The 15,321-nt window shown below is 36.4% G+C and overlaps 1 protein-coding gene across 1 annotated transcript in view; it reads right to left on the bottom strand.

The window, feature by feature from the left end:
• The window catches only part of AK9 (adenylate kinase 9), a 112,983-nt gene that overhangs the window by 61,523 nt on the left and 36,139 nt on the right, over positions 1 to 15,321 (bottom strand). Inside the window, exons 12-15 of the mRNA XM_036249032.1 lie at positions 14,050 to 14,194; positions 8,900 to 8,986; positions 8,716 to 8,808; positions 4,649 to 4,788 (exon numbers count right to left, since the gene is read on the bottom strand). Coding sequence (XP_036104925.1) covers positions 4,649 to 4,788; positions 8,716 to 8,808; positions 8,900 to 8,986; positions 14,050 to 14,194 — 465 coding nt within the window. The remainder of the gene's footprint in view (positions 1 to 4,648; positions 4,789 to 8,715; positions 8,809 to 8,899; positions 8,987 to 14,049; positions 14,195 to 15,321) is intronic.

The raw sequence follows: 15,321 nt of genomic DNA, 5'->3' as shown, positions 1-15,321 counted from the left end.
TCCCGGACAGACGTGCTGGTAGAGGCCATTGTGAGCCCTTCCCACATGGAGCTGGCAGAGGGGCATCATATCTGGGACTCCAGCAACCTGCTCACACTGTTGGCCCCATCCTGGTGATTCCCTGAGGCCCTGCCCCACCCAACTGTTGGGCCCACCCAAGCTGTTTCTAGTGGCTTTACCATAGGATTGGCCTGTCTTGGCTCCTGCTTCAGATTTTCCTAAATTCTCTCAAACAAACAGCATCTGGCCTCTGCGAACCCAATACTTCTCCATAATTGACCCCAGGCCCAGCACTAGAAGCCACAGCTTGGCTTTGCCTGGGCACCACCAAGCCCAGTACAAGCAGCAGCCATTTGCATATTACTTTGTAGCTTATGCCTGGTGGCCCTGGGTAGAACACAGGTAGAGGCTGACCTTGCCTCAGAGCCAGCACACCCAGTGGACAGCTTCAGACAATGGGGAAGTGCCATCACCTAACCATCTCCACAAGTGAAACACTCAAGGAGTGGAGTCAGTAGGTACCAGAGCCCTGCTGAACTAAGTCTTGCTCTGTGTGATGGGCCCCTGCACAGTTGATCCTCCAAAGTAATAAGAGGTTAGTGGTCAGTGGGCACAGCCAGTCCTGGCAGCTGATGTGCCAACAGTAATCAAGACTCAATTACAACAGAAGGGTGTACAGTTCACACTAGGGGTGCACCTTGAGGGCCCAGTTGGGGTGATCAGGGAGACTGTGCCACTGGACCCTACAGGACACCTACTATAATAGGTCACCCTAGGAAGTCTAGGAGACACAGCAACTTTACCTAATACATAGAAAAAAACACAGGGAGGCAGCCAAAATGAGGATACAAAAAAATATATCCCCAAAAAAAGATCAGAATAAAACTCCAGGAAAAGAATTAAACAAAATGGAGATAAGCAATCAATCAGATACAGAGTTCAAAATATTGGTTATAAGGATGCTCAAGGAACTTAGTGAGAACTTCAAGGAACTTAGTGAGGACCTCAAGAGCATAAAAAAGGACCAGTCAGAAATGAAGGATGCACTAACTCAAATAAAGAATAATTTACAGGGCATCAATAGTAGAGTAGGAGAAGCCAAGAAAGAAACCATCGATTTGGAATATAAGGAAGCAAAAAACACCCAATCAGAACAGCAAAAAGAAAAAAGAATCCAGAAAATGAGAATAGTGTAAGGAGCCTCTGGGACAACTTCAAGAATACCAACATTTGCACCATGGGTGTACCAGAAGGAGAAGAGAGAGAGCAAGAAATTGAAAACCTATTTGAAAAAATAATGACAGAAAAAACTTCCTTAGCTTGGTGAAGAAAACAGACATACAAGTACAGGAAACACAGACAGTCCCAAACAAGATGAACCCAAACAGGTCCACACCAAGACACATCATCATCAAAATGCAAAAAGGTTAAAGATAAAGAGAGAATTTATTTATTTTTTTTCAAAGAGAGAATCTTAAAAGCAGCAAGAGAAAAGCAGTTAGTTACCTACAATGGAGCTCCCATAAGACTGTCAGAAGATTTCTCGAAAGTAATTTTGCAGGCCAGAAGGGAGTGGCAAGAAATATTCAAAGTGATGGAAAGCAAGGACCTACAACCAAGATTTCTCTATCCTGCAAAGCTATCATTTAGAATCGATGGACATAGTTTCCCAGACAAGAAAAAGCTAAAGGAGTTCATTACCAACAAACCACTATTAAATGAAATATAATAGTCTTCTTGAAGAAGAAAAAGAACAGAAATATGAACAATGCAATGGCAATAAATACAATTGAATCTACAAAGAAAATGAACAAGCAGAACAGAAACAGATACATAGATACAGAAAACTTTCTGATGGTTGCCAGATGGGAGGGGTGTTGGAGGGATGGGTGAAAAAGGTGAAGGGATTAAGAAGTAGAAATTGGTTGTTAGACTGACGAACCTCAAAGGGAAGGGGGTAGGTGAGATGGGAAGAGATAAACCAGAGAACTTATATGCATATATGCACAACAAATGGACACAGACAATATTGTGGGGAAGGCCCTGGCTGGTTTGGCTCAGCAGTTAGAGAGTCGGCCTGCGGTCCAGAGAGACCCGGGTTCAGTTCCTGCTAAGGGCATACACCTTGGTTGCAGTTTGTCCCCAGCCCTGGTTGGTCGTGCAGGTGGCAGCCACTCGATGTGTCCCTTTCACGCCAATGTTTCTCTCTCTCTCTCTTCCTCTCTCTCCCTCCCACTCTATCTGAACAAAAGAATGGAAAAATGTCCTCGGGTAAGGATAAAAAAAAAAATTAAAAAAAATATATTGTGGGGAAAGGCAGAAAGGGGGAGAGAGTGGGGAGGAGGGGGGAACAGTGGGGGAAAAGAGGGGGATATTTGTAATACATTCAACAATTAAGATAAGTTTTTTAAAATGCCATTTTTACACTTAACTAATTTATATGATATTTATTATCATTTTAAAACTTTTATTGTTGAGATGTCTTACTTTTACAACAGATGTCTTCCATATTTTACCCTTTGATCCCCTCTACCCTGCTCCTGCCCTACCCAAGTCCTTTTTCCGAGTGGAAGGGAGGGAGGGAGGGGAAGAGAAAGAGTGAGAGAGAGACATCAATGTGAGAAAGACTCACCGATTGGTTGCCTCCCATATGACCCTGACTGGGGACAGGAATCAAACCTGCAACCCAGGTACGTGCCCTTGACTGGGAATCAAACTCGAGAACCTTTGGTCCTTGGGTTGACACTCTAATCCTTGAGCCAAATGAGCCAGGGCTTCACTGCACTCCTATTGTTTGTGTCCATGGGCTATGCATTCATTTATGCATAGAAGTTCTTTGGTTTATTTTTTTATAAGGTGACAATCTAAATTGGTTTTCCTCAATAATTAATTTTATCAACACCATTAAATCTTCCTTTGGATTATGATGTAAACTTTAGGATATAGTAAAGTTATATCTCTACTGAAGTCTATTTCTGTACCATCTCTGTGGTTTTGTTCATTCTTATATGACTATCAAGTTTATATACTATTGTAGCATTTCAACACATTTTGCTCGCTGGTAGAGCTATCTCTCTATTATACTTTGCCAAACTGTTCTTACCTACTCTTAACCACTGCTTCTTCCAAATCAGCTTTAGAGTTATTTTGTCAGTTTCCAAAATATATTGAGATTTGAATTAGCGTTAATTCAATCTACAAATTAATTTGAGAATGACATTTTAAGATTATGTCTTTACATGTGAAAAATGAGTAACTAACTAGCTACTTTTTGAAAATGGGTTTCCTATTCACAGAGATCACAGAAAATAGATGACAAATAAAACAGTCTCCTGCACAGGTCTCTGTTCTCTTAAGAAAGACAATCTGATATGAGATTTGATGGTGAAAACTCGTGTGATTTAAACTCCCCTGCAATCCCAGAGTCACAATGTAGTATCTAGTGATACTACATATATTTCTCTATCAGAAGTATTTTAGTAGTACTTCCTGTAGATTGGTATCCTCCAGAATAAATTCTGAAAGGAATGGAGAAATGTGTCAGTGAAAGGAGAGGGTGGGACATTCAGAGGGCTAAAGATGTCCCTCATTTGCATGTCTCCTGCTCAAGGATATGTGGTCTCACCTTCCAGGCAGAGATGACAGCCCCGACCTTGGTAAAACTCCTACACCTTGTACTTATCTGTTTATTATTTAGCACATAGTAACTCTATTATTGGATTATTGGTCAGCCTTCCCCAACCTGACTGTTAACTCCTTAGAAAGAGCTGAGTTTAATTCATCTTCATATCCCTAGGATTTAGTACAGTACAGGGCAAATTGTAGGTGCTCAGAGGGTTTCTGAAGAAATAAATTGATGACAGAACAAACAACCTGAAGAAATTCAGAGGAAGCTGAAAGATCTCTATTGGAAGTTCAGAATGGGTACAGCAACTCACCTTGGATATAACCTGGGGCTCAAGGAGCCCACCCAATGTGTTACAGAGTGGTTATATACTTTCACACATAATAATTTTAAATTGCATCATTTTCAAATTATAGAGAAGTTCATTGAGAGTCCAAAACTAATTTGTTTTCCTTGACTTTACTCTGCTTACTCAAGGTGTCTGTGCAAAACAGACCCATATGGATATCTTGTTCTTTGTAAACAAAAGATAGGCTTTCTCATTTGCCATCGATAGGATATAGTACCTGAGGCTTTATTTTCCCTTCAGATTGGAAAATCACTCATGTGTCCATCCATCTCCTCAAGGAACACACATTCAGGGTGGTTGGATGAAGTTAACAATGGAGCAAAATTTGTCTTGGTTTACAACTAATTAGATGAAATATATAACTTTGGTAACGGCCTCTGTACCAACATTTAACCAACTGACTGAATTAAAAACAGTAAAAGTTAATGAAGAATTAATTTACAAACTATGAAATTGTATAACATAATTGTTGATAAATGAAAAACCACCAAAGAGCATCAGCAATTGTTCACTGAAGTACATCATACATAATAATGTTGACTATAAAATATACATGAACTTGAAGGCTACAGATTTCAATACTGTCACTCTAAATTAATTATATATATATTAGGTTAACATTTTCTCAGTTTTTATTAAATTAATGATAAAAATAAACAGCCTGGATTTCTTACCTCTTCCAGGATGTCCTCTAAGATTTCAGCATGTTTTTCATATGGCTGTTCAAAGTTCATATCCTTTGTCATTTTCACAGTCTCCTTTATTATAGAAAGAACGTCTGGATGATTTGCAGTTATCTCTTCTATGGAGTCTTCTGTTGAGTTTAAAGTAAAACAAGTTAATAAACTAGTGCTATTAATAATTTTAGTGGACAATTCTATTTGCAATAGAACATGATTGCTAATACCTGACCTAACAAAGCACTATCTTTGTGTGACGATAGCACACTCTAGACTCTAGAGTCTAGAAGAAAGGGGAAATAGACTCTGGAGAAAATGTCAAGTCAAAAATCACAACATATCAGAACAGTGGCTTAAAGTCAGTGCAGCAGAATGAAAGTGAATGAGGCAAGAAGTCATGCTCAGGAGTCATAGGCAGGAGTCAAAACTCAGAAAGCTGGGGAGATCAGGTAGGCACCAAATGATTCCAAGGGTCAAGTTAAAGCACAGGTATCTAAGACATGAGTCAGAAAACAAGGTGAATACTTCCCACTACAAGCATGAGACTACATAGGACAGTAAGAGGACAGGAGATAAGCAAAGTTGGAGGGATAGAAGAAAGGGAGACATAGGCTTGTTTCTCAAGTGTTACATTTGATTCTTGCCCTTACTGCATGCTAAATGTCTCCTTACACAGCTGAGTTGACTCACAGGCAGCATGATGATGTAAATGAGAAAGGAGAATGGCTGTTCTACCTGACTCCTCTCCTTCTGTCTTGCTAATTGTGCTTCTTCAAGGCTCCATTCATCAAAGTCTCCTGCCAGAGCCCAGTTGATCCTAGCCCAGAAAATCGCAAAGGGCCTTTGCAAGAGCAGCTTCCTGCTGCCCTCCCTACTGTTAAGTGAGACATCTGTTCTCAGTGTTGGAGAGCCAGCAGTTCCTGGAGAGCCAGAGTGGAAGAGGCAAGAACCCATGGTCTTGGAATGGGGGTCATGGTGAGTCATAAATAGTTGGGCAAAGATACTAAATGTGATAGAAGCTGCTTAGTTTTCAACCCAATATTCATTCTCCTCTTCCTTAGTAACTTGCCTGATTTTTTGGAAATCAGCAAGGTGCCCAGCTAAAAACACTACATCTTACAACTTCCCTTTATAGCTTAGATGGCCCATAATTAAGATGCAAGCAGAAATTTAAAATTTTTTTTTGGTGGAGAGTCTTTCTATCATCTCTTTAAAGAGAAATAACTCAGCTGAAGGGACTGTCGGTTTTTGTCCCTTGACTTTTCTCTCTTCTGGTAGGCACACTGATATGATGGCTGGAGCACCAGCAGCCATCTTGTGAATTGTTATGGTAGCCAGATGCCAGGGATGGCAGAACAGAATGATAGATCTCCTGTCTTCTCAAAATTTTGTTTCAACAAAACAATATGATACATTATTTTTTTCTGTGTTCCTGCATGTCTGTTTATAAGAGTAACCTTTAAGATACAGTAAGGTGGGTATTAATAATGTTTTTTACAGAAATTACATATTTCTGCTTCAAAATTCTAAAGGAGCTATTTGTGATTTTTAGATCCACAACCTAAGAGAACCAAACTAACCAAATATTAATTTAGCTTTGTTTGAATCCAACTTTAGATCTGACTGTCTTGAAAACTTCTTTTAAATGTAGACATTTCACTAGGTTCTCTTTCATCTGTGAATAAAACATTATTAACACCTAAAGAACAGTATTAAATTGTAGGTGATTCCCAAAAAAGATTGTGGTATGGGTCCTGGTATCCAGGCCTCATATTCCTAATTTTTTAAAGATTAAAATAATAATCATAATAATAAAATAGGTAAACGTATCTATCAGCAGTAGAAAATAAAGATGATTTAATTAACCTATAACAAAACCAAGAGTAATTTCAATTTCATATAATGTCAGTGGATATAAATTGAAAAAATATGTACCAAATTTTCCCTTCCAGAGGTAAAGGCTGTGTTAATCTCAGATACATGGAGCAGGGAGGGTATGTTTGACCAGGAACACTGACAGTGTTGACATCCCTCCAGCAGTGGTTAGAGGCACTGATGTCTGCTTCTACCTTCGACTGCTTCCCCTAAGGAGGGAGCAGACAGTATGGGGGAGGGGCTCTCGGTGTATTGGCTGGCAACTCCGAGAAGTCACTTAACCAAAATTTCAATGTGTGTGTGTGTGTTTGTGTGTGTGTGTGTGTGGGGGGGCTGTATATATGTTGGGGAAGGAAGTGGACCATAACCTAAGTTTCTGACAGTGCCCAGTTCAGTTCCTACTGTGCTTAAAATATACATTAGGCAAGCACGCATCTGTCTGATTCAGGAGTAGAAACCAAACAAAAATATCAGCTCTACATTACATAATGAAACAAATTACAGATGCACTTAAAAACTAAATACAAAAGGTTAGATGAATTTTAAAAAAAAGAATATAAGTAAATATTAAATCTCTGGTTGAGAGGAAGACTTTTTAAGCCTGAAAGTAAACAGAGGAAATCAACAAAGGGAAAGTCATGATTTGACCATGAAATATAAAAAATTCCTCTACTTCCAAAACCAGCAAGGTGATATAAAAGACAAAGTGCCCAATTTTGGAAAAAACAAACAAACAACAACAACAACAAAACGAAAGAATAAGTGGCTAATATAGAAAGTTTACAGAGAAACCATATAACTGATTAACAACTTATAAAAATGGGCAAAAGAAACAATGGTCACCTCAGAAAATAAGAAATATAAACAGCTAACAAATATTAAACTTCAGAAACAGTTAAAAAATTAAAATATCTAAAAAGAGAAAATACTGCCTGGCAGGTATGGCTCAGTGGTTGAGCGTCACCCATGCACCAAGAGGTCGCTGGTTCGATTTCCGGTCAGGGCACATGCCCACGTTGAGGGCCTGATCCCCAGTGAGGGCCGGGAAGGAGGTGGCTAATCGATGTTCTCATCAATGTTTCTAGCTCTCTCTCCCTCTCCCTTTCTCTCTCTCTAAAATCAATAAAGAAAAAACATTTTTAAAAAAGTAAATAAAGAGAGAAAATACCGAGGAAACAATGACATGTACTTTGTATATTACTGAGGGGAGCATAATTTGGAACAACTTTTACACAAAGCAACTTGACTGTCTATAGCTTCATACTCCTATTTATAATTAATAGTTTTAACTAGTTCTTTATGTTGGAAACTTGTAATTTTTCTGCTACTAAAAATAATGCTCCAATGATTTTTTAAAAAAATCCTCACCTGAGGATATTTTTCCATTTATCTTCAGAGAGAGAGAGAGAGAGCGCGCGCTACATGAGAGAGAGACACATTGATTAGCTGCCTCCTGCACAACCCTGACCAGGGCCAGAGACCGAACCTCAACCAAGGTACATGCCCTTGACTGGAATCAAACCTGTGACTCCTTGGTCTGTGGGCCGATGCTCCAACTGCTGAGCCAAACCCACCAGGGCATCCAATGAATTTTTTACATAAAGTTTGTCTGCAAGTAGACCTTCAGTGGAATCACTGGTTTAATGAGTATGAAGCTATGGATAGAGTGCAGTAATTGAAAATGAAGGTTAAAAAATCTAATAGAATAATGTAATTAAATGTTACATTATAAATTTAAAAAGAAATAGTTTACATTGTATGCTTTGAATTATGTTAAAATATGAATGGAAAAACTTTATAAGGATAAATAGCACTAAAGGATAACATTTCACAACTAAAACTCTGGGTTTATGATGGGTGGATTTGAATGCATTAAGGGAAGTAGAGTGTTTTTAAGAAAAATTTATTATATGATAATAATTGTGTTACGTTTAGAAACATTTTTAAAAATTTGAGGTGGTTTTAATAAGATTAGATTAGTGTCATTAGTGTCTGTTTTCTTCATTCTGGTAAATCTAGTTTTGTTCTATAGCTTAAATCTGCAAGAGATAAGCTACTTTTTTTCTCTTGAACTTTCCATTTTTGGGGGTATTTGAAACTTCAATACAAACATGGCAAAATATGAAATACACGGAAATAAGATGCATAAGCATGGCATCAACGGTTCATTTTGTTACCATCTTTACCAGTTGTAGCAGCTTGATCACTGTGATCTGACTTCATTTTGGCTTCTTCATTGTCCTCTAACGAGCTTTCAATCTGGGATTCATGGGTAAAGGCTGTAATGAAGGAATAATATGCTTTATCAGCTACTCTGTCTATATTCGAAAAAATCTGGCCAATAAAAAGAGCAGCAACATATTTCTTTACCATCTTCCTCAAATGAAGAGGGCACCTCTTCTAAGCTTTTATCAGATGAGAGCTTTCCATATTCCTTCATTTTAAGTTCGCTTAAAGCTGAAAGATAGTAATTGGCTGTGTTAACAAAAGGTAGTTGGGATTAAGGAGACAGGCATAATGATTCATTTCTTTGCGATAAAGTTGGACCGACTTGGGTGTGAGTTCTAACTCAGTAAGCACGGCTTTGATCTCCTTGTTTCAATTTCTACTTTGCAAAACGAGGATCATCAAACCAAAGCATTCTTGCAAGGATTAAATACAATAATGGACGATGACAACTTAGAAAATGCTTGGCTCACAGGAAGCCTGCTCCATGTTAGCTGCCATTCTCTGTGTTATTCTATAATTTTCAGTGTTTGAAAACTTCAATATTTTCCACTGATGAATTTTTCTTAAAAATATTTTGGAGTAAAATTCACTAGCAAAAGTATTCCAATTTTTTAAATTTTTAGAAAGGTTAACCTCATTGTCATATTTAGAATAATTAATGAATTTAAAAAGAGGCTTTTAAGTTTTGTAGCATATGAGAGAGAGCATCTAATTCTATATTCTGGTGGCAAAAGGCAATTTGGGGAATGCTTTAAAATCTATGATTTTATGCCATAATGTCATGTGAAAGGAATCACTATAGACTCCAAGAAACGTTAAAGATCCCTCTTCCTCCTCCAGGACCCTGGCTAACTTCCTCCTTTGATCTAGGTTTTTATTAAATGTCTCCTCTTCAGTGAAGTCTTCCCTAGTCATCCCAATACTCCTGTACACCTACTCTAATTACTGCCAGCTCCATTACTGTGTTATTTTTTTTTACCTGTTTACTTGTGTTTTTTGCCCCTCTACCTACCATTAAAGTGTAACCACCATGAAGACAGGAGTTTCATGTGTCTTGTTCACCTCTGTAGCTCAGTGCCTAACACAAAGTAGGTACTCTAGGTTGAATGAATTAATGAATTCATTTTGTCCAGCCTTAAACAGGTTGAATAGCAAACCATCTTAGCAATCTGGGTCAATATTCTCAAACTTTAATTTGTGAGTTGTCTATGAGTATTTTTAAAAAATTTGGTTTTCATTTTGAAGATAATATACTAAAAACATAAATCAATTCTGCATCATCTGGATGATCATTTGGATGGCATGCAATTTCAATGTCTTTCATTGTTATTTTTCGTAATCCCTTAGGCACCATGTTGGACTCTCATATTATTTATAGACTAATAATGAGAAAGAAAAGAGGCAGATTTATTAGGCAATAGTGTGTCCTTGCCTAGCAAAAGCTCAACATTACCATGTAAAAAGAGGTAATTTCCTTATTTCTTAAATAGTTTCAAACATAGAAAATGATGGGAAACTTCTCAATTTAGGTAAAAAGTTAGTGAAACCCTGATAGTAAAATCTGACAAACAGAGCGCAGGAAAAGAAAATGTCATATACAATCACACTTGTAAGTGTAGAAAAAAATCCTAGATTAAAAACCAAAAGAAAAAATATGTTATAATACATCATGACCAAGTAAGGTTTATTTCAGAACCACCAGAATGGTTTAATGTTGGAAAAATACATTAGTATAATTGAGAAATCAATAGGTCAAAGGATTAAAAACTTTATGATCATCTTGACAGCTGCCAAGAAGGCATTTGATAATCAACATCCATTCCAGATAAAACTACTTAATAACCTTATGAAAAAACATTGGAAAGAATCCATTCAAAGAGGCCCACTATCACTGCCACTGTTTACACATCATTCTAGAACATAATTAGTCAAGAAAGGAAATCTGCATAAATAATGGGAAAAGAGGAGTTGAAACTATACTTCTTTTCCAAATGATATGAGTAGTTATCCGTAAAACTCAAGAGACTCAACAAAAATATCAATTAGAACTAGTAAGTTTAATAAGGTGGACAGTTACAAATATATAAATATTAAACATTTTCCCAATATACTGGTAATAACTACTTAGAAAATATTAGAAAATTATCTCATTCAATAGTAACAAAATATTTAGGAATAAACATTAAGAAAAGTGTAGATAACACATGAAGCTGTAACATGTTAAGGAAGGATACAAATATTACACCCCAAAATGGAGATTTTATCTGTCTCCATGAGAAGATTTTATAGTAAAGATGCTAATTCTCATCATATTATTGTTTAATGTAAACACAATTACCCCACTGGGATTTGTGTAGAACTTGACAAAATTCTGTATGTGTCTCAAAGCCTAGTTCAGCTCCTGGCACAAAGCACTCGTTTTATGAAATAAGTGAAAAAAAAAAAAAAAAAATACCCAGGAAAATTTTAAAACAAATGTTTTGAGGAGACACTTGCATTACTACATTAAAATGCACCATAAAGTTTTAATAATTACATTTTGTATTAAAGGCTGTACTAGAAAGATGAATAGAATAGAAAATTCAGAAGTTTATACACACATAAACTTAATATTAATATCATGGCATTTCAAATTTGTACTAAAATAAGTATTAGTAAATGTTATTTATAAAATTGGCCCACCATTTGGAAATAATGAATTTAAATCTCCATCTAACATACAATTTATTATAATAATTACATATTAATTAGAAAGAAGCATTCTTTTAAAACAAAAGAATGCAACTTTGCATATACCATAGAATTGCAATGAATTATTATCAATATGAATAGAAAAAAGAGAGGGCTAAAGAATGCATCAAATTCTTAATGGGATAGCTGTTGGGTATAACTACTCTTCCCAGTTTTCTGTGACCACTTGAGAGACAGAGCTAAGAGAACAGATTTTATTTGAATCCCAACTGATTTGCATTCCAATCACTTGCTGGCTGTCAACTGTGGGCAAGTACCTTAACCCCTCTGAGCCTTAGTTTCAGCACGTACTAAAAGTAGAGATAAAAATACCTACCTCTTAGGCCTGTTATGAGGATTAAGTGAGGTAATGCATACAATGCATTTAGCATAGCCTCAATGTGAAGTAAAGGCCTAATAAATATTATCTGATATTACTTTTGTAATGAGAAAAATTTTATTAGGAAAAGAATATTTGGAATCGAGGCAGTAATGGCTCTATTAGAGTATAGTAACTGCCATAGCTTCTGGAAATCCAAACAGTGGTAGTTGAATCTAATCTAAAATACTGGAGCTAATTTCAGATTTTGTTTCCAGATCTTTGAAAGTGAGAAATATCCCATATAGTGTATAGCAAGTGCTGCATTGTGAGTATTCCACTAAGAGGAAATGTTTAGATATTAAGCTACTTCCATGTGTTCTAATGTGACTGGTTACAAGGGTGCCAACTATAGACATAAATTCTACTAAAGCCAATCAATGAATTAAAAAAATAGCCATAAAATGAGAACTCTTATTTTTCACTGAGAAAAACAGAAAATAAAAAACCCAAACCCTTTGTTGGGTTGTATAAGTTATTTATATATTTTGGAAATTATCCCCTTATCAGATGTATCATTGGTGAATATGTTCTCCCACAGAGTGGGTTCCCTTTGCATTTTGAGGATGGTTTCTTTTGCTGTACAGAAGCTTTTTAGTTTGATGTAATCCCATTTGTTTATTTTTTCCTTTTTTTCTCTTGCCCTAGGAAGTACACTGGAGAAAATTCTGCTACACAAGATGTCTGAGATTTTACTGCCTGTTTTCTTTTAGGATTTTTATGGTTTCCCAACTAACATTGAAGTCTTTTATCCATTTTTAATATCTGGAAACAGCCCAAATGCCCATCAGTAGATGAGTGGATAAAAAAAGTTGTGGTACATCTACACAGTGGAATACTATGTGGCTGTAAAAAATAAGGATCTCTTACTCTTTGTGACAGCATGAATGGACCTGGAGATTATTATGCTAAGAGAAAAAAGCCAGTCAGAGAAAGACAAGTATCACATGATCTCACCTATATGTAGAATCTAAAGAACAAAATAAACTAACAAATAAAATAGGTAAAGGGACATGAATACATGGAACAAACTGACAGATCTCAGAGGGAAGTGGAGGAGGGTTAGAAGAGATTAACTGAAGAACATATATGCATATATACATAGCCCATGGACACAGAAAATAGTGCAGTGAGGGCCTGGGGTGTGGTGAGGGCTGGGTGGAGGGGGGAAAAAAGGGAGAAATGGGAGACATCTGTAATACTGTCAACAATAAAAATAAAACAACCCAAACCCTTGTGCCTATTCTTAAATATATGATAAGAAGTGAGATACAGCCCTGGCCGGTTTGGCTCAGCGGTTAGAGCGTCGGCCTGCGGTCCCGAGAGACCCGGGTTCGGTTCCCGCTAAGGGCACGTACCTCGGTTGCAGTTTGTCCCCGGCTCTGGTCAGTCATGCGGGTGGCAGCCACTCGATGTGTCCCTTCACATCGATGTTTCTCTCTCTCTCTGTTCCTCTCTCCCCCTCCTACTCTACCTGAACAAAAAATGGAAAAATGTCCTCGGGTGAGGATAAAAAAAAAAAAAAAAAAAAGAAGTGAGATACAGGAAGAGACAGAATGTCAGGAGAAAAAACACCGAGTTGTTGGAAACTAGGGTTCAAGTCTCAGCTATGCAACTAGCTGGGTGAGTTTCAGGAAGCTATTTAACGTTCTTATGCCTCTGTTTTCTCATCTGTAAAGTTAGAGAATTATGTTAGTTGATCTTAAGGCTTCTTCCAGGTTCATTGCTTTATGACCTTTTGAATTTAAAATTAATATTCCCCCAACAGAAAGATTTAATTTACAATCAGAGCTAACATACAAGCCTAAAACAACAGCAGCAGCAGCAACACCATCAAACTCCATGAGTCGGGTGGAGTGGTGGTTGTATCATGATTGGTGTAGATAAAAGTATAAATTCTGCTCAGTATCTGGCCAGCAAGCAGACTCGTAAAAGTAAAGCAATATAAATTTGAAAGATCTTTCTGATTCCTTTCCTTAGAAGTCTAGAGTTGAAATCTTTTCTCTGTTTATGAATCAGGTTGATGTATACTCATTTCTTCAATTATTTATTAAGAGGCTACAATGAGCAAGGTGCCAGATATACCAAGATGAGCAAGCCAAGCCATTGCCCACAGGTAGTCAGGCTTAATTGTTAACCCAACCTTAAAAAACACATTAAAAAAACAACAACAATGAATCACCTTGTCTTTTAGCTTCTACTTCTATGAGATGCCGTTCTTTCACAGCCTTAATAGCTGCTTCAGTGGCCGCAGATATAGTATTTTGTATTAACGTTTCAAGGGCTTTATCAAAACGTGGTTGAACAAGTTTGGCATAGTCAATTACCTGCAAAGAATATTTGAAAAAACCAACATAAGCACAGGTTACTGTAAAATTTAATACATTGTTCATCTATATCCATATCTGTAATCTATTCATATCTATATCTTTACCTATTTATCTTAAAATCTTAAAACTACTTGAGGTATGTTATTTTCAGAATTCACTAATCTTTGAATATTTGCTTTCATAGAGATTCAGTCCTATTTTTCACATAGGATTATATATCTATAAAGATATGTATCATGTAATATATCTTCAAGTTACATATATATTTAAAAAATCAACTTTGCATGTATAAGTTACATACAATAAGAGGTAGCCATTATAAGTATACAGCTTGATGAGTTTTTACAAATATATATATTAAAAAACAACCACAATCAAGATATAGAACATTTATATTTACTCCTTGAAGTGCCCTCATGCTTCTTTGTGGTTAGTACGTAATCTTTTCCAAGTGTTTCCCCTTTATCATAACATTTTTGAGATTCATCAGTGTAACTGTATTATTAGTAATCTGTTAGTTTTATTGCTAGATAGTATCATTGTATGAATATACCAGGTTTTTTCATTTTTATTCATTTATCTATTGATGGACACTTGGGTTGTTTTCACTTTTTGGCTATTATCAGTAAAGTAGTAATGAACATTTTTGATGAAATGTTCAAGACATTTTGTTAACACATGTCTTTGTTTCCCTTGGATAAATATCTAGGAGTGGAATTAGTGGGTCATATGGTAAGTGTACATTTTACTTAATAATTAGCCATTAAACCATTTCCAGAGTGGCTGAATTAGTTTGCATCCCTATCAACAATGTACGAAAGTTGCAGTTTACATCCTCACTGACACTTGGTTTGTGAATCTTTTAAATATTAACTATTCTGGTGGGTCTAAAGAAGTACTTCACTGTAGTTTAAATTTACATTTCCTTTATCATTAGTAATTTTGAGCTACTTTTTAGTACTTCTTGGTCACTCACCTTCTGTTTTTAAAAATGTGTATTTTGCCCATTTAAAATATTTGATTAAAATTTTATATATATTTGAATGTAAGTCCTTTGTCAGGTAGGTAGTATACTTTATACTGAATTGTTACAAGTAAATTTCTATGTGCCTTTTAAGTTTAAA

Source organism: Molossus molossus, unplaced genomic scaffold (assembly GCF_014108415.1).
Source record: "Molossus molossus isolate mMolMol1 unplaced genomic scaffold, mMolMol1.p scaffold_m16_p_8, whole genome shotgun sequence".
NCBI lineage: Eukaryota > Metazoa > Chordata > Mammalia > Chiroptera > Molossidae > Molossus > Molossus molossus.
This window is presented reverse-complemented; position numbering and strand designations above follow the sequence as displayed.